Source organism: Balaenoptera borealis (assembly GCF_965194805.1).
Source record: "Balaenoptera borealis genome assembly, chromosome: 1".
Classification (NCBI taxonomy): Eukaryota; Metazoa; Chordata; class Mammalia; order Artiodactyla; family Balaenopteridae; genus Balaenoptera; species Balaenoptera borealis.
In genome coordinates this window covers 9214535-9232909 of record NC_138860.1, presented here as the reverse complement: position 1 = coordinate 9232909, position 18375 = coordinate 9214535, and the positions used below count along the sequence as shown (strand labels likewise).

Genomic DNA, 18375 nt, shown 5'->3' with positions numbered 1-18375 from the left:
CATATTCATACAATAGAAATTTATTCAGCAGTAAAAAAGAATTCATTGGTAGTTCACTACCAATATACCCCTCAGCATGGATGAATATCAGAAACATTAAATTGAATGAAAGAAGCCGGGCAAAGAAGAGTACAATCCTGTACGATTCCGCATATATGAATTCGTAGGACAGGCAAAACTCGTCTATGGTGATGGAAAGCAGAATTGTATGGTTGCCTGTTGGGGGAGGAGGATGGGAATTTACTGAAAGGTACAGGAGGAAACTTTTCTGGTCTGTTGCACATGTGCTGTATCCTGATGGGAGTGGTGGTTACCATGTGGAAAGGGGTGTTTGCTGGCGCTCCTGGGTAGACTGAGTCACCTAGCTAGCCACGTCGGCTCCATTTCAAGTGACCTTTGATTCATAGTAAAACTTCCCTCTTACTAGCGTTGAGAAATCAAGGATTAGTGTGGTTGTTTATATAATCTTGAGGAATACTAAATGCTAGATGAAGGAATATAAATTGGGTGTCTGTGTGTGAGACTGACACACACACATACTGACTTCTGGCCTAAGTGAGCTTGAGTTCTACTTGGCATGGGAAGTAAAGACCCATACTCTTCAAGCATTATGATCTGTACATGCAGAGTGGGTTTATTTCAAAAAATAATGTTTTTGGTTTGAAAATATCATTATTTAAAAAATCATTTCAAAATACTATTTCTTTTCTTTTTAACGATTCCTGTGGAATCATTTCTGTTTTTTGAAAGGTTTGTCCCATCAGATGAAAAGAAGAAGCAAGGCTGCCAACGAGAAAATGAAACTCTAATACAGAGAAGAAAAGACCAGATGCAACCAGGGGGCACTGCAATTAGTGTCACAGTTCCTTACAGAGTAGTAGACCAGCCCCTTAAACTAATGCCTCAAGACTGGTAAATTAATCTGTATTTTTCACACAGTCATTAATTTTTTGTGTAATAAACGAGTATCAAATTTCATCATGAGCTCTAGATAGAACCTATCCTTGAAACCTGTGTTAATGTCTAATTTGGTCATCAGTAATGTTAACATTCTGGTAATACCTAAGTAATATATTTTGGATGTCTAAACTTTATTTTACTTATAAGAAGAAACACAAACTTCTGGAAAACTTGGAGAGTAAAAATTCTTTCCACTTGTCCATTTATTCTGGATCAGCTTTTAGAACAAAATTTTCAAATAGACATGTTGTTTTAGAGGGCCTATGTTTTAGATGTTTGATTTGGAGAATTCAAATTTTTTGGTTAGAAGTGATAAGTGAAAGCATTGTTACTTTTATTGTAAGGAAATAATTTAACGAAAATAGTAACATCACCCCGGTTCAGCTCTTTTATTGCATTAAAATGTCCTTTAATAAAATATTAAGTGTTTGGATTGGCCAAAAAGTTCGTTCGGGTTTTCCCGTAAGATGGTACGGAAAACCCGAACGAACTTTTTGGCCAACCCAATGTTTATAAAGTGCGTATAAATTCAGATACATGAATTACCTTAAATTATTTAATTAATCTAAGCCAGAGTAAAAATACAAAGTCTAAGTGTGCATCTCTGATATAGTGTAACACGTTGACGCATTAGCTGAAATGTACCTTTGACTCGTTAGTCTTCAGATGTTAGGAGGTGAAGCCATTGAGAATATTAGTATGTTAAAAATTTACTAAAGAATCAAGGGTTCTTGTATTAGAATTCTCTTTTAGTACCTAACAGAAATACTTAGAGTTATATATGAAGTGTAAGATGAGAATTTCATATATCAAGTTTAAAACTTATAGGAAGTAGAAGGTTACATCATTTATATGTTTGCAGTTATTTACAGAAAACAATAATACACACAGTGTGTACAAGTGCCATCACTGTGCTTATGTTATACTGCTTTGTGTGTGTTAGCTTGGTCCTAGCCATTGGTGTCATAACCTAGGAATAATATTTTCCTTACCTTTCTTCTTCTTCTGTTCTCTGTTAATTGTCATTTCAGGAGTTCACTGGGAATAGTATTTTTATTATCCTGCTCCCCTGCTAACCCTGTGAGACACAGTAGGATCTAGGGGACCTCTGTCTAGCAAATCCTCTTTACTTTGGCAGGTACCTTGGACCTTCAACTATTGTATGGTGCAAGCTACATCATAAAATTAAGAGGCCATTTAATAGTGTGCTCCATTACCAAAGATGGTTTAGGCAGTATGGAGCATATATCCCATGAAGGAGGAAATTTTTTATTTAAGATTCAATTTTAGCCTTAGAGATTTTGAGCAGGTTAAGAATTTTAAGCTGTGGTTTTTCATAGTAACTTTGATCACTGCTGTAAGTCTTTAACTTGAATAGAAGGTAACTTTGGCTTAATATTCTGTTGGATGTACAGAGTCTCCATCTAATGCAGTGATTATCAAAGTGTGGTCTGTGGACCTCTGAGCATTCCCAGGACCCTTTCAGGGAGTTGTAAGGTCAAAACTGTTTCCATTGTAACACTGAGTTGGCTATTCATGTGATTTCTTAGCCCCCATACAGGACAATAGCATAACCAGTGCACAAGATCAATCATTGATTTCCCTCCCTCTCTCCCACTCTCTTCTCCACACTCCTCCCCTCCCTCCTTCTCTCTTCTGGCTAGTGGACTGTTCTCTAGTAGGCTTGTGCATTTCTGTAAAATAGGGGTAATAATAGTTTACCTCACAGGGTTGTTTTGAAGGTTAAATGTGTGAACATAAGTAAACTGCTTAGACCAGCACTGGCACATAGTAAATGCTCGTAGTAAATCTAATGAGTGTTACTTATTATTGTTGATGTTATGATTTTGTTCCCACCTCTTTAGTTGTAGGCTTAAACTGTTGACGGCTTTTGTACTTATTATAATTTCTCAATTTAATTAAATTTTTTGGAAGCTGATGAAATATGAGGGCCTAGAAAGAGATTTGTGCTTTTTAGGAAAATGAAGTTGAATGGCTGGGAAAAACAAGTTGCTTTAGAAAACACTTAGAGAATTTAGGGTGAGTGAAACAGTTGAAAAACAATTGAAAAAGTTTAAAAGTTTAGGTGATTTCTGTACTCAAATTATTTTCCAGATAATCAGAAGAACTCAAAATAAGGCCTTTGAGCTTTATAAAATGGTTAGCAAATTATTATAATTTATAACATTTTTAATTAAAGTGAAATATTCAAGATGCGTTTGAATTTTAAATGATTTTCTTTTAAAACTAACTTTTTCAATTAACAGATATACTACTGTTCCCTGTTGCATAAGCAAAATGGGCCCTTTAATTAATAGAAGGGGCAGAGATAAAAGGCTAAAAGGATCATGTATAGGACTGTGCATGTAATTATGTTTAAATGACTTAGATGTAAAAAACAACGCATGGGAAATGTAGCAATCATTATGTACTCTAATGGTAACATTGTAATGAAAAGTTATGGTAATGCAGTACTGTGTTTGCCGCTCAGAAGTATTGACAGGAGACTATTGCAGGAATAATGATGAGACTCTTTCCATAAGGATTATAGTAACCAAGAATATCTGAGATACTCAGTCTCCACTCTTCCCTTCCCTCTTTTCTATTTATAGGGACCGGGTTGTAGCAGTTTTTGTGCAAGGTCCTGCATGGCAGTTCAAAGGTTGGCCGTGGCTTTTGCCTGATGGATCACCAGTCGACATATTTGCTAAAAGTAAGAGTCTCTGTATTTTTACTGCTTATCTAATACAGAAATGCTTTTGCTTTATTTATTTATTTATTTAAGAGCACACGGCTCTGCACGTGTGATGTGTACACCAGAGGATTCCTGTTAAGTACCACGTATTTTAATTTTTAAGCACCTGTGAAATATTTTAAAGCCTTTTTGGAACATTAATATTTTCTGTGTACTTACATCTAAAAGTGAATTATTGCCTATCCCTCAACATTAATAAATCATTAATATTGTTGCGTGTCCCTACACTTTTATTCACTTTGATAGCCAGTTTTTAAAGGGGTTGACTTTCGCCTGCTACTCCCACTATCTGGAGTGGTTGCTGCACGACTGGCCTTTTTCTGTTCATTTAGGTCTCAGCCAAGTAAGTACTCTCTCCTTTAGGGAGCCCTTCTCCGACCACCCTGGAAGTAGCTGTTACTTCCTCCCAGTTACTGCAGTGGTGACACTCACTTTTGCTTGACATGGTCTTATTTTCATATCTGTATGGTAAGTCCTCCCTGGCTAGAATGCCAGTTCCAGGATGGGAGCACCTCATCTGCCTCGTTCTCTCTTGTATCATCAGCACAGAAGAGAGCATGGCGTTGGGAAGCATTCGGTAGATACCTGTTAAATGGATAGATTTCATGTGTCTATATCTTTTATTGACCATATTTTGGTATGTATTGATATACCAAAAGTAGATGAATTTAAGCTTGTCTTTTTATTGGTAGGGATATTCTAATTATCATTTAATTTGAGTACCCATTTAAGTTAGTAACATTAGTAAAATTACTTTTTAAAAAGCATCCTCATGAAACAGGTATGTTTGTTAGAAATAACAACTTTAGTTATTACGAATGTAGATTATGCTACTGTGAAACCCAGCTTTTTTTTTTTTTTTTTTAAATCAATTTTAGTTTTTGTTAGTGGTACCACCATTCTTCCAGGCTGGAAACTGCCCAAGCTTGAAAGGTTTTAATTGCTTATTCTCCTGCCTTCATTCAGTTTTAAAAATGAATTCTAATATGATGGTAGCTTTTTATGTTATTTCAGAAACCTGAGTAATGCACAGGTTTGATAAATAGAAGTCAGAGATACAGAGAATGGGAGTTTTAATGAAAGCAAAATGTCAGTGAACACTAATTTTGTTGTGTTTTACCTACTTCCTACTTGCTTGCCTTGTTGAATAGTACTATAATAAAAAATGATTAGAATGTCTTCAAGATATAAATGCTGTCTAAATTCATTGTTGTTTTTTTCAGATTGTTAGTCTTCAGAAATTTAGATAGGAACTTAGAGATTTTTTAAAAAGTTAACAATAATAATTTTCTTCCAAGAAGTATTCTCTTTCTCTTCAACCTTCCTTCTTTACTTATCAGCATTTACAATGAAAGTACTCTTGCCCCTTCCATCTTAAAAGGAAACAAAACCCTTTCCTCTTACCTCACCTTTTCTTCTAGCTCCCTCTCCTTTCCTTTTACAGCCAAGCCTTTGAAAGAATGGTCTCTACTCACTCACTTTCTGTTTGATTCTCAGGCTACTGTAGTTGTGCTCTCTTGCTTGCCCACTAAACTGTTCCCGCCAGACTCACCAGTGACCCAAATATTGGATACTTTTGATCTCTTTATCAGAATTTTACTCTCGATCCATTTCCTCCTTTTTAAATGTTCTTTTCTGAGGGCTTGTTAACATTTTCTCAGACACTAGCTACTCTTCCTCTGGCTTTCAGTGACATATTTGTGTTCCCGCTTCTCTTCTCCTTTAATTACACATACTCTCTCAAGGAGATCTGATAGCTTTCAGTTACCATCTGTCCTCTGTTTCTAAAAGTTATGTCTCTGGCTTGATATTCTGGGCCTGCCTGTCTCACTGATGACCAGGTGACTCCTTGTGAAGTCCCATCAGTGTATCAGGACCCAGCCTGTTCCGAGCGGAATCTATTGTCTTATACTCTCTGTCATCCCCAAGCTGTTCTTTTCCTCAGTCAGTTTTTTTTTAGTAATTTGCCTAAGCCAGAAATTTAGAAACATGTTATCTCTTAGCTTTTAGCTGGTCTCCTTGCGTTTAACTCTTGACTCTTCTAGCTCCTCACCTTTTCCCCATAACCCACATAGAAAATGATTATATCTATATAGCATAGGAGTAAACTGAGGGTACTTGGTAAAAAAATTATATTTTCTTCATATTGCACAGTAAGAAAATACAAAGGTTTAGAAAAGATTTTAAATATTGAATTGTATAAAATTTCCAAATAAAATCTTTTCAAAATTATGATAGATTTGAGCTTGTAACTGGATATAGCTTTTAAAAAATATTATTATTTTTTAAAAACTTATTTATTTTATTTATTTTTGGCTGCATGGAGTCTTCATTGCTGCATGCGGGCTTTCTCTTGTGGCGAGCGGGGGCTACTCTTCGTTGCAGTGCACGGGCTTCTCATTGTGGTGGCTTCTTCTGTTGTGGAGCACCGGCTCTAGGCATGCGGGCTCAGTAGTTGTGGCATGCGGGCTCTAGAGCGCAGGCTCAGTAGTTGTGGCGCACGGGCTTAGTTGCTCCGCGGCATGAGGGATCTTTCCGGACCAGGGCTCGAACCCATGTCCCCTGCACTGGCAGGCGGATTCTTAACCACTGCGCCACCAGGGAAGTCCCCAAAATATTATTTCTTATGCTTGAAATGGTTACATGCATTTGTTGATCAAGATTTTTAAATGATGATTTCTTCACATTTTTTAGTTATCGTTGTGAAAACTTTTTCATTTAGTAATCTTCTGTATTATGTTGTCCCTTTGTCATTTGACATGCCATCATTTATCTACCGAAATACTAGAGCACCTTTCTATTTCTTTTCTTTCTTTGTTCCTGCAAAAAAGCGTTGACAACATTCATGCAGTTTGCAAAAAATGAACAATTCTGAATTGTGTGAAGTATTTTGCTTTAGTGTTCATTGTTTCCCCAGATAACTGGCTTCTTATAAAAAGAACTTTGTTTCTTCTATCTTTGCTGAGGCTTAAAAATTATGTATTTTATGAGTAAGAAACACTGGACTTACTGGAATTCCTCCAGGGAATTCCCTAGACGGGCGGCTGAGTTCTTGGCTGGGGTTGGTTACACCTGCACTGCCCAAAACAGAAGCCACCAGCCACATTTGGCTGGTCCAAATTGAAATGTTCTGTCAGTGTAAAATATACACCAGACTTCAGAGACTTAATACAGGACAAAAATAAATCTTGTCAATAATTTTATATTGATTACATGGTAAAATACATTTCAGATAAACTAGCTTAAATAAAACCTTAAAATAAAATAAAAAAATGTTTTATGGTGTCTTGGTGTAAGTTTGCTTGCCACCATTGCTTCATGCTAATAACATACTTTGTATGATGAGAGAAACCTTATGTTTCCTCATTTGTGACTTAACCTTTTTGGACTCTGATATTCAGTTTTAATTTAAAAAGTTGTGTATTCTATTGGAAAAATAAATACTGTGTAAACTAAATCTATTGAAATTAGTAAAGGGGATTATAGGCCTTTATATAAGGCTTTATTATTTATTTATTTTTAATTAAATAATTAATTTTGGCTGCATTGGGTCTTCATTGTGGTGCACGGGCTTCTCATTGAGGTGGCTTCTCTTGTTGTGGAGCATGGGCTCTAGGCATGTGAGCTTCAGTAGTTGTGGCACGCGGGCTCAGTAGTTGTGAGTCGTGGGCTCTAGAGTGCAGGATCAGTAGGTGTGGCACACAGGCTTAGTTGCTCCGCGGCATGTGGCATCTTTCTGCACCAGGGCTTGAACCCTTAGTCCCCTGCATTGGCAGGTGGATTCTTAACCACTGCGCCACCAGGGAAGCCCTATATAAGGCTTTAGATAAGTCATTTTAAAAATTATAACTCATGTATTTTTAAGAATGATTTTTAAAGCAAATCATACTGAGAACATTAGAAAAGAGAAACATGTAGTAAGCACAATAGAGAGTATTCAAATATTGACTTCATTTAATTTAAAAGTTTAAAGAAACTTAAAAAGTATTTTTTACACATATAAATAATAATTATTTTGAAAGTGAGTTTTCTGAATCCTTAACGGATAGCCCCTTTAATGAATTGGTTTAAATTGATTAATTTGAATTAAATTCAAAATAAATAATGTGCTCAATGAGGAGACCTTTATTTATGAAAGCAAATAATTTAGAAGTAATGTTTATGTGTTTTTGGGGGGCAAAAACAGACAAAATAAAAATTTTAACAAAATAAAAATGGTTTATTTTGTATTTCCATCAAGGAATTAGACCTTGATTAGTTAACATCAAAAGCCAGTAAGTCTGCAAGCAGTATGGAACAAACAATCTATAAATTAGCTACTTAAAAAAATTAACAGTCAATCATTTTCTCTTTAGAAACTCCTAGTAATAGATGATAATGGTGATAGTAATGATCATATCTTATATGTTAGAAAAAAAGTAGAAAATGGAAAAAAAAGCTAAACATCTTCCATGTGCACAAGTAAAACTAACACTCCACTGATGATAAACTGATTGCAAAGACAATAATAAACTGGTGAGGATGGTCCAGCGGGATGATCAAGGAAGAAGATTCAAAGTCAGTGTTTATGGTCACCTGTTACCGTTTGGCAGCAGACACTTGTTGGGAAGTTTAGTCCTAGAGTCTTGAATCTCCCCAGCAACCAGAGATAGCGTTTGAAAACGAAAATCAGATGATTTCACCTCCTTGCTCCAAACTATCTAGTGGTTTACTATCACATTTGAAACAAAATTCAGATTTCTTATCATAGCTGAATAGGTTCTGCATATAGGACATTGCCTACAAAACTTGTTCTTGTTTGTAGGGCATTCCAAGCTTCCTTCCATCTAAGGGCCTTTGTATCAGCTGTTCCCTCTGCCTGAAATCCTCCTCTTCTAGATCTTTGCTAGACTTTCTTTTTATATCATGTAAATATCTATTTCCAGATAACCTTCTCTAGAGACCTTCCAGTTGTTTCTTCTTCCTTTTTCATCATTTCTTACCAAGTTCCGTTCTCACTTGCTAATTATCTCTTGAATCTTTCTTGTCGTATGTGTATCTTCTCCCCAGTAGAGCAAATCTCTTTCTCCTCTAGATTACTATGCTGTATCATCAGTCTCTGCTATACACTCTGCAGTGATTCCCTACATCTCTTAGGTAAAAGTCCAAACTCCTGAATATGGCCTACAAGGCTGGCACTGCTCTGAACCTCTATGGTCTTAGCTTTTATTCATTCCCTATGTTATTTTTTTTTTCCTCTACCTTACTTTGCATGATGCAATTTTGTTAAATTTCTTTAGTTCCTAGACTAAACCTTTCTCTCTTTGAGCATGTTCTTTTTGTTAACTGGATCACTTTTCTGTGTTTTGCCTAATTCTTACTCCACCCTGCCTATCTAAGCCTTTTCTGAATCCCATGATGTGGGTAAGAAGGGTACTCTCTTGTGTTTCTATGATATTCTACTACCTTTATCATACTGTATGTGAGTAGTCTTTTTCTTCTTCTTATCCTTCACTGGATCATATGCATTTTATTTTACCTCATTTTTTATTTCAATCCCCAGGGGGTGGCATGTGTAAGCCTCAGTAAATTTTTGTTGAACGTTTTGGGAGATACTACAGTGCTCAGCCTCTATTTCAAAGATCACTTTGGTTATAATACAGCTTTGGTTGGTGGAAGAAAGGTTGACTTTTTTTTTTTTTAAGTTTTTTTGATTAATGTCTGTGTTTGGGTATTTTTATTATTCTATAAAATGTTTTTATAATTTTGGTTGCAGTTTGAATAAAGAGTATTATTTCTTCCGCCTGTAGTTAAAGCCTTCCATCTCAAATATGATGAAGTTCGTCTGGATCCAAACGTTCAGAAATGGGATGTAACAGTATTAGAACTCAGCTATCACAAACGTCATCTGGATAGACCAGTTTTCTTACGATTCTGGGAAACCCTGGATAGGTAATCCTGATCCTAAAATGCACTTAACTTCTGCCTTATTTTAGTAATGTTCCTGCCTCCTTATTGGATTTTAAGTTCCTTGAAGTTGTGACCCATATCCCCCAACTCCCCTTTAAAACAGTGCCTAATTTGTTATTGATCTAAAATAGATAATTAACAAATATCTTTGTTATTACTGACTTGAACAAAGGGAGAAAGGGTTACAGCTTGGTAGAAAGAGCACTAATTCTGAGTCAGAAGACCTAGATTTTAGTCTTGATTTTGTGATTCGGCTCTAATGAACCGTGTGACTTTTCTGAACCTTGTTTTCTGTCTGTCCAGGGAACTTGGACTAAGTAAGTGATCCCTTCGTTTTTTGCCAGCACCAAAAGGTCTCTGACTCTGGACTTGAGTTATGGGTACCTGGCTGCTCATGAAAGGAGTTCAGTTTTTGAATATATCTTAATTACTAGTATAAATTGAGTTCTTAAAGACCTTTGCAATAATATCAGTTTTATAATTGGAAATTTAACAACAGCACGTGATCACAATACCACTGAATCTGTGGTTCTCATTTTGGGTGCTCTGTAAAATCTGTAACTTTCTTGGTCTCTCACCGAATATTATGGGTTTCCTCAAAGTCATAGGTGATTGAGTTAACCCAGTAGTTATAATTGATAATATATTAAAGAGAATCATTTATTATCTAGCCAGAAGCCCTTAGATTATAGAAATTAATAAGAGGAATGTTTTTTCTGGCTTACTTCAGAAATCCTTATATTCCCAAAGGTTACAGTATCCGTTTTTTAGAAAGCAAAACATCCTGTTCCACTGTTGATTTTAAGTTTTTAAAAATGTCAACTTATTTTTACATGTAATATTCTAAAAATTCTAGAATTCTTATAATCATTATAACCTATTATAATATTATTTTTCAGGTACATGGTAAAGCACAAATCCCACTTGAGATTCTGAATTACTTGTTTTCCCGCTTTTCTGGAAATCTGGATTAAGAAGCATGGATACACCGTGATCTAGAGACTGGGACTCAAGCTTTATGAATTTATCAAGAACTTAACAAATGAAGAAGGTCACAGATCGATCTTTTATAAAACCTTATTTGATGATTTATGCTTCAAAGGGATGACGCCTGTCATATAAGCAAACTTTTTGGCTTACAACTATTTTTTTAATATTAGCCTTCTAGTCTGTAATGGAAATTGTATATTTTGATAGAATTTTTTTCTCCATTGGTTAAATTAGCATTACTTAAAATTTGTTTCTTTAGAAAATAAATACAGGTTACAAAAGTGTGTATATGTAGAGGTTATAAGGCTCTCTAAGCCATCTTGCTTCTGATTTTTCATTGCTCTATAATTCCTTTTATTGAAAATACTGTGTTATGAATGGTATTAATTTTAGTCTCTGGAACTTCCAAAACCAAGCAAAGGGATGTGACTATTTTGAATGAATCAAAATGTCAGCCTGTATGTGTACTATATCTGTACTTTCTCTTTATTTAAAAAGGAATAATGAAAAATCAAGAACAATTCATCACCTTTGGTTGAACTGTTCAGCTTTTCAAGACTTCTTTACTTACAATGAATACATTTAATGAATGTACATTCTTCTCACTGACTTTGGTAATTTTAAAACTTAGAGTGATATATTTCTATCTGTGATATCTTTCCACTTGAAAAATCTCAAAACACAGATTAAAAACCTAATAGGCTATATAGTACTTTTTATTTTGGGAGCCAGAGTATGATTTGGGGGAAAGAAATGTATTAGTCCTACTGCAGTGTAACTCTGTCTTTTCTCATAAGTCCACCTTTGATTCTTTGTATGGTATAGGATTTTGAGTCTTCTATTTCTAGGCATGTTCTTATCTTCCATTATCTTTAAATATTGATAAACTCTCCCAGACACCAAAGAACATATTTGCTTAATTAAGTGTCTGAACAGAAACAAGATAAAAACACTGGTATTTTTATGTGCGTATTCAATATCGTATAAAATATAAAACCTATATTTTAACTTAGTAAAATATTTTACTACTTCTGTACTTTAGACGGAGTGTTGCATCCAAGGTACAACGAATGAGCATTTTTCTTGAGTCTTGATCCATCTTTTATTACTTAAACGCAGCTTGGAACCTTTACTCCCCTAAAGAGTTTTTGCCACTAGAATTGTTGCTGATCATTCAGTTTATGTCATTTCCCACCCCAGGAATCTCTCGTAGGTTAACATATTTTATGTAAACATTTAGCTCCTTCTTATGTTAAGCTGACATTACCTGCCTCATTTTGAAATTTAATGCTGTCGTAAAAATGAGAAGCACTTAGTATTTATTTTTTAAGTAACCAAAAAAGTCCATGCCAATAATGAACAGAAAAAGTATTTATTCATATGGAATTCACTAGGTTCTTGAGGAAGAAAGCAGTCAGCGTTTTAAATTTTTAGATTTTAGGATATTTATAAGGTTTGAACAGACTCTGCCCCCCACCCCTTTCTTCCCTTCTCTGCATCCTCTCTTCTTGAAAAGAAAACTCAAATTTGTTCACATTAGAATTTCTCAGCATATAAATCTGTTTTCAAAATAAATTGTGTTGTATAAACTTTCTCCGTGATGAAATAGTCAAGGACTAGAATCTGTAATATTTTAATGTAAGATTACTTGTTAAGACTACTACAAGTGGACATGAACTACCTTTCTATAAAGATTTTTAGTATTTATACTTATGTATGAAATTTATAGAGTGTGGTTAAAATTGGGAACATCTGCTTTAAACAGGGTTTATTTTTCTATCTTGAATTTGCCTTACGTGTATTCAGAGGCTCTGGAAATAACATTAGGAAAAGTACAAATATGCTGTTTCATGTATTTGAAAATCAAACCCTTAGTATGTACTTTTTGTCTTTTTCTTTTCCTTTTTTTTTGACCTTCATTCCCTTATTTAGGTCCATGTAATTCATTTTATAGCCATAAATTCTAAGGAAAAAAGCTTCCAGCCCATCACTCTTCATCCTCTCATGGCTCCAGGTCCTGTAGCGGCACCTGTCACAGTGCCTTGCACACAGTAGGCATTCAGTACATATTTATGTGCACGAATGAGTGATGGATTCTCAGTGTAATTGATTTATTACAAAAAAGTACTTTGACTCTACTTGGTCTTGGAGTTTAAAAATACAGAATTGTAATTGTAATTCCCTGTAGGGAATGAAGAGTCCTATGCAGATAATTTTAATGGAAAGGAAGTACGCATTAGTAAGTTTGACTTAACCATAAGTAACTGGAGACACCCTTCTCTTGTCCCACCAGTAAAAGAAAGCGCCTTTTCTTCATTCATAGGACACCTTTTCTGAGTCAGGCAACAGTAAGAAGCTTGTGGGTTTCAGTCAGCAGCTCTTAACCCTGACTGTACGTTAGAATCATTTGGGGGCCTTTAAAAAATTCCGTTGCCTGAATCCTGTTTCTGATTTAATTTGTATGGGATGAGACCTGTTCATCAGTATTGCTAAAAAGTTGTTCTTCAGGTATTTTATGTTCAGAAAGGATCTAAAATCACTGGCTCAATTTGTTACGAAAATGATGCCAGTATTAAATGTTGTGTCGTCTCCTCCTTTTTTTGTTTTTGTTTTTTTTCTTTTGTGGCCACCTTTTGCACTAGACCATCCCCATTATTGGTGGTATTGGCCTATAGTTCCACAAGACAAATTCAAGTCTTATTTATTTAATATACGAATATTTTGCTGTTTAATATTTAAACAATGTTTAATATATTTCCTTATAAACTAGTATTATAGTTTATGGTTTGTTTCCCATGTGTCCATATCCTTTACTAACTTTTTTTTGAACAGCAGCATGACAACAGTCCATACAGAAATAACTAATTCATAATGAGGAAAATTTAATAATTTTTAAGGTAGAAGGAAATAAAGTATTAATTTCTTATCTGCCATGCAGAATTAGACAAATAGAATTTGCTTATGAAAGGAAAGAGGCATACTTTTTAATTGGTCTACACAGAAAAGTAAAAGTAAATTATTCATTTAAGATTCATTATCTAATAAACATTGAAGGAAATATTTTTCCTAAATAAAAAATTTTGTGACTCCTAATAAAATTAAAGTGATGACATTGTTCTTTTTTGGAGGGTGGGGAGGGGGTATTTTGTTGCCATATTTCTTACTACATAACAATTTCATTTTATTGGTGTTAACAGTAGGAACAGTGATGATGAGATATACATATGTAGCCAGGAATAAAGTGCCACTTTCCCAGATAACTATTATATGAGTCTTAGTTGTCAAACTAATTCGTTTATAAAATTTTTTGAGACCAACAGTTTATTTTATAATATTACAAATGCAACCATTACAAAAGCTGGTCAAAATTAAAGGAAACATGAAAAATAAATTTAATCACATTAGCCTTAATATTAACGTGACTGAACTTTTATGATTCACTTGGATTTGATATTCAACTGATTACTCTAACCATGGTATATTAACTTTAGAAATAAAAAGGGGAGAAATGACTGAATTTGACTTAAAAATTGCATTAATTTAATAATTTTGAAATGCCTGTCCTATATGTTCTGGCAAACTCATTGCCACATTTGGATATATATTGACCCCAGCATGGTTTCTATATTAATATGTTGGAATAATAACTAAGGAAAAATTAAAAATGTATAATAGATGTATAAAGAATTATATTTAGTAAATGCATAATAGCTAATAACACTTTCAAGTTATTGATCTGTTTGGTTTTTTATGTATTATTTTAGGTAGTGTTTATACGAGTATCTTGGGAGTTATAAATGCGTGCCATTTAAATGAGTAAAGCTAATGAAATAAAGCCAGTTTTATTGCCAAAATTCAAAAAGTGGGGTGATACTATGTCAGATTTAAGTAAATGACCTATCTCTCTGAGAATTTTGTTTGCCACTGAATTCCATTTCTATCCACTTTAAATTTACTAAAAGCTACTTAACCTCCGAGTTTGATTAAAGTGCTTTAATATGTCATGCGGTTCATGTACATGGTGTAGGCACTAGAAGTGATTGTCTAGCCACCAATTTTATTATTTCTCAAGCAAAGTGGTTCTTGAGTAGAGTTTAAATTTGGGCGGTGTAACCTGATAAAGCGTTGTACTCATTCTGATTTAATACCAGTGGATTTTTAAGTCTCCGGTTTAATTGTGAATAAAACACTTCGTGGTACTTTAATACTAACTCCCCCCCCCCGCCCCCGTGCCCCACCAGAAAAATCACATTCAGCCAAGAAGACAGAAACTACTGTGGGGTAGGATGTGGATGATGAAAGTCTTTACATAAAATGATTCATCAGATTTTTCAGGCATAGTATTCTTCTGTTTCGGAAATAAATACAGTATATAAGATTTCACTTTGAAAACTACTGAGTTAAGTACATTTATAGTCACCTTTTCTGTTAATGAGTTAAATAATATAGAGACTCGTAGCTCTTCGTAAAGATAACAAGCTATGTGCTCGGCTGAACTTAACAGCTTGGTTATGATCACATTTCCTATATCCTTGTAATAGAATTAAGAGTGTATCCTGGTAAATTACATTATTTTTACAGTTTGAGCATCCTGATTTTAACATTTAATAGTTTCAAAACAAACTACTCCCACATAATCAAATCGTTAGCAGCAGCAGCAGCATATTGGTGGTGCCAGTAATAATGTGTGAACCTTCTGCAGCAACATTTCTTTAATGAAGAGTTTAATGGGCCATATTTGAACTTAATTTCCATCCAATTCATAAGTGCCCACTAAATATGTATTCTATTCTGCTCTCTGTTCCTTTGATCATCTGCTCTTGGGTGAGCTTTCACATAACTAAAATAGATATAGCCTGAGTTGTAAATGTTGAACTTTTTTAGGGCTTAAAGGTACTAGTATATAAATAACAGCACATTGCCAAATAAGCTTTTTTTCTCTCATTTTCTAAAACACTTTCCTATTATATTTGATTGTATAATGATCAGCATTTATGGTGGGTTAGAAGACTTTTCCTCTCAATTTTCTTAAATGACCATAAAAAAACATTAAAAATAGCTCTGGAGAAGGCTGTGTTGTCGAGTCTGTCTCATAATTATTTGTAGATCCTTAGGCATAGAATTATTAATAGTTTATAATTCACCCTCATCTATAGAATGTTGATTTATATCACGTTAACTGATGACAGTAGGGCTGAGGCCATATGAAACAGAAGGCATCTGAGAGATTCTGTTTATCACATTTGGATATTTTATTGGGCTGTGCTTCATTTGCTACAAAAAAATCCAAATGGAAACACATTGGGTCATACAACATTCACTGTGATAAAATATGGTAATGTATACTCACAGAAGAGCTGCCATCATGCAGTTCACAGTGTTAAAGATGTAAATGTAATGGCATCGATTTTTCTTTTTAAATTTGTTAAATAACATGAACATGTTTCTCTTTAAAGTGGAATAATGTGAAGGTTTGTCAAGTCAGTGTGTTGAAGGTTGGGGGAGATCAAATGAGCTTGTTCGTGCTCGTTCAGCTATTTTAGCACAGTTGGGCATCGCTAATGTTTATGGTGGTTTTGATTTTAAAGAATTTGTATTCTTAGTTATGTATTTTTATTCCATAATGCACCACTGAGTACAAAAAGGAAGAATAAGAGTTACTGATGATGAAATAAAATAAATTGAGCATTAATGTAGTTTAAAGCAAGTTGATGTAGGAATTTGAGGAGAAAAATTATTTGGGAACTCCAAATGTAGTAGGATTTGGGCAGCGATGTATCCTTTTGGGGTTTCGGTCATAAATTTAAGTGAAACTAGGCAAACCTGTAAGGTGAGATAGATAGATTTTTTTTTCCCCCTCCAGCAGCATTTACCTGCAGGTGTAGAGAAAGCAAATAGTTAGATTTTAACTTTTGATGGAAGTAGAAGCAGGCCAGGGAGTTGAAGATGCTCACAAGGTGATGATTATTGGACCAGAACATGGGATCTAAGTAAGCCCTTCAAGGAATAGATGATGGAAAGGAGGTGGTGGATTGGGGAAAGTGGCACCAACCGTGAACTGAAACCTTTGGTGCAATGAGGCTAAAAGTGAGCCTGAAAGATGAGAAGGCCAGAGGATGGGATGTGTGAAATCAAGATTTCAGAGGTGATAGAATATTGATGAGAAAAAGTCAAGACCTTGGAAGAGGCCGAGATAGGAGGAGATCTTTGAGATAAAGAGTCAAGGATCTGTGAGGCAATGGTTATTAATGTGAGTGTTGAACTAATCTAGAATGACAACGAGAATTGGGGTGACGGAGGACAGCCACAGGCTAGGGACTCAAACATTGATGGCGACAAGATCGTGACTAGATAGCACGAGCTTTAAAGAATCACCCATGCTGCAAACGAAAACCCTTGGCATTATATCAAGAGATCAGTGAATGTACATTTAGGTATTTTTTTGAGATTTAAAATAAAAAGGTATAGATCATTTCAACATCTCCAAGTTGCAGAGATTATGAGAGCTTTGATGTTCCTAAGTGCAAATTCTGCCTGTGGCCTTCCTGCCTACTCTGAGTCTTACTTGTCTTCCCTCTTTGCTCCCCTGTGAGGCTAGTTCTTCTCCTAGCTTCTTCTGGAGCCCAGCAATCCTGAGGATGGTAAAGTCTTTGTTGGAAGACCTGAGCTCTGCCTTCTTCCGAGGTCATCCCCACCCACACCCCCTGCGGTGGAACTCGCAGCTCCTCACTAAGGGAGAGCACCGGGATCAGTTCCCAATCTGTGCTCAGGGTGCTGGGAGAAGGGACCCCTGGGGATACTCGTGGTTGGAAGGGGTTTTTCATTCCTGAGGGGTTTTCATTGTTTTTTTTCTATGGGAGCCTCTTTATTTCCTTAGCTTGCTTTGTTATGGATGTCGGATGAGGGTTCTTCGAATGATGTCAGCTTTTTTTCCTACCATGAAGTGGGTTAGATGCTCATTTGAACCTAATCTAAATCTTGCCTGAATCTGTTTCTTTCCTTGGTTTCTTTGTTAGCATGAGGTTTTATGCCTTCTCTTGATACTATTGCAAGTTTTTCCTCCTTCCTCACTGTCCCACGAAATCTTTAGTTGTTAAGTATGATCCAGCTGTGATCCTGCTTTACTTGATTGTCTTTACCCACAAGTGACCCTACCAGTTCTTGATAGAGGAAGCAGAAGCCATGAACTTCCGGGACTGTATCTCACAAACAGGTGTGCACGATAATAAGCATTCTTTTTTTTTTCTTTCCTCCTGTCACGGTGGTTTAAACGTCCTGTCATCCATCAGGGAAGCTGCCCGTTCATACGTGTTCTCCTACAACCTCCCCCACTGTCGTGAGTTTTGAGTTCTTACTGTTTACTCGCTAGCTTGCATCTTCATCCTGTCACCTTGTACTTACCCCTTGCCAGCCACGTTTAAACTTGGTTGCACCTTCCATCTTCAGCGTGAATGCGGTTCTAGGGGTATGGCTTGGAGACGTGAGAGCCTCGCTCTCAGAGTTCCCTGGACTTGGAAAGTGGTGTGGTCCACACGGCTGGCACCAGGCCGACTCCACTCCCAAGTCCCCGTGGGGCTGCTGCGTGGTGGGTTCCCCTCCATGTCTTCCTGCGAGGCTGGGAGGGGGAGGCTCTTGTAAACAGAGGAAATGAGGTGGGGGAGCCAGTCCTCCTGTCTGTGCCGGGGGCTGGCAGCTTGCTGGCTAATCCACCGTCAGCCCAC

The 18375-nt window shown here is 35.8% G+C and overlaps 1 protein-coding gene across 1 annotated transcript in view; it reads left to right on the top strand.

Moving 5' to 3' along the window:
• The window catches only part of CDC73 (cell division cycle 73), a 91010-nt gene extending 76031 nt beyond the window's left edge, over positions 1-14979 (top strand). Inside the window, exons 14-17 of the mRNA XM_082394757.1 lie at positions 751-912; positions 3573-3673; positions 9505-9646; positions 10564-14979. Of these exons, the coding sequence (XP_082250883.1) occupies positions 751-912; positions 3573-3673; positions 9505-9646; positions 10564-10600 (442 nt within the window). The 3' untranslated portion in view covers positions 10601-14979. The remainder of the gene's footprint in view (positions 1-750; positions 913-3572; positions 3674-9504; positions 9647-10563) is intronic.
• Positions 14980-18375: the final 3396 nt, after the last annotated feature.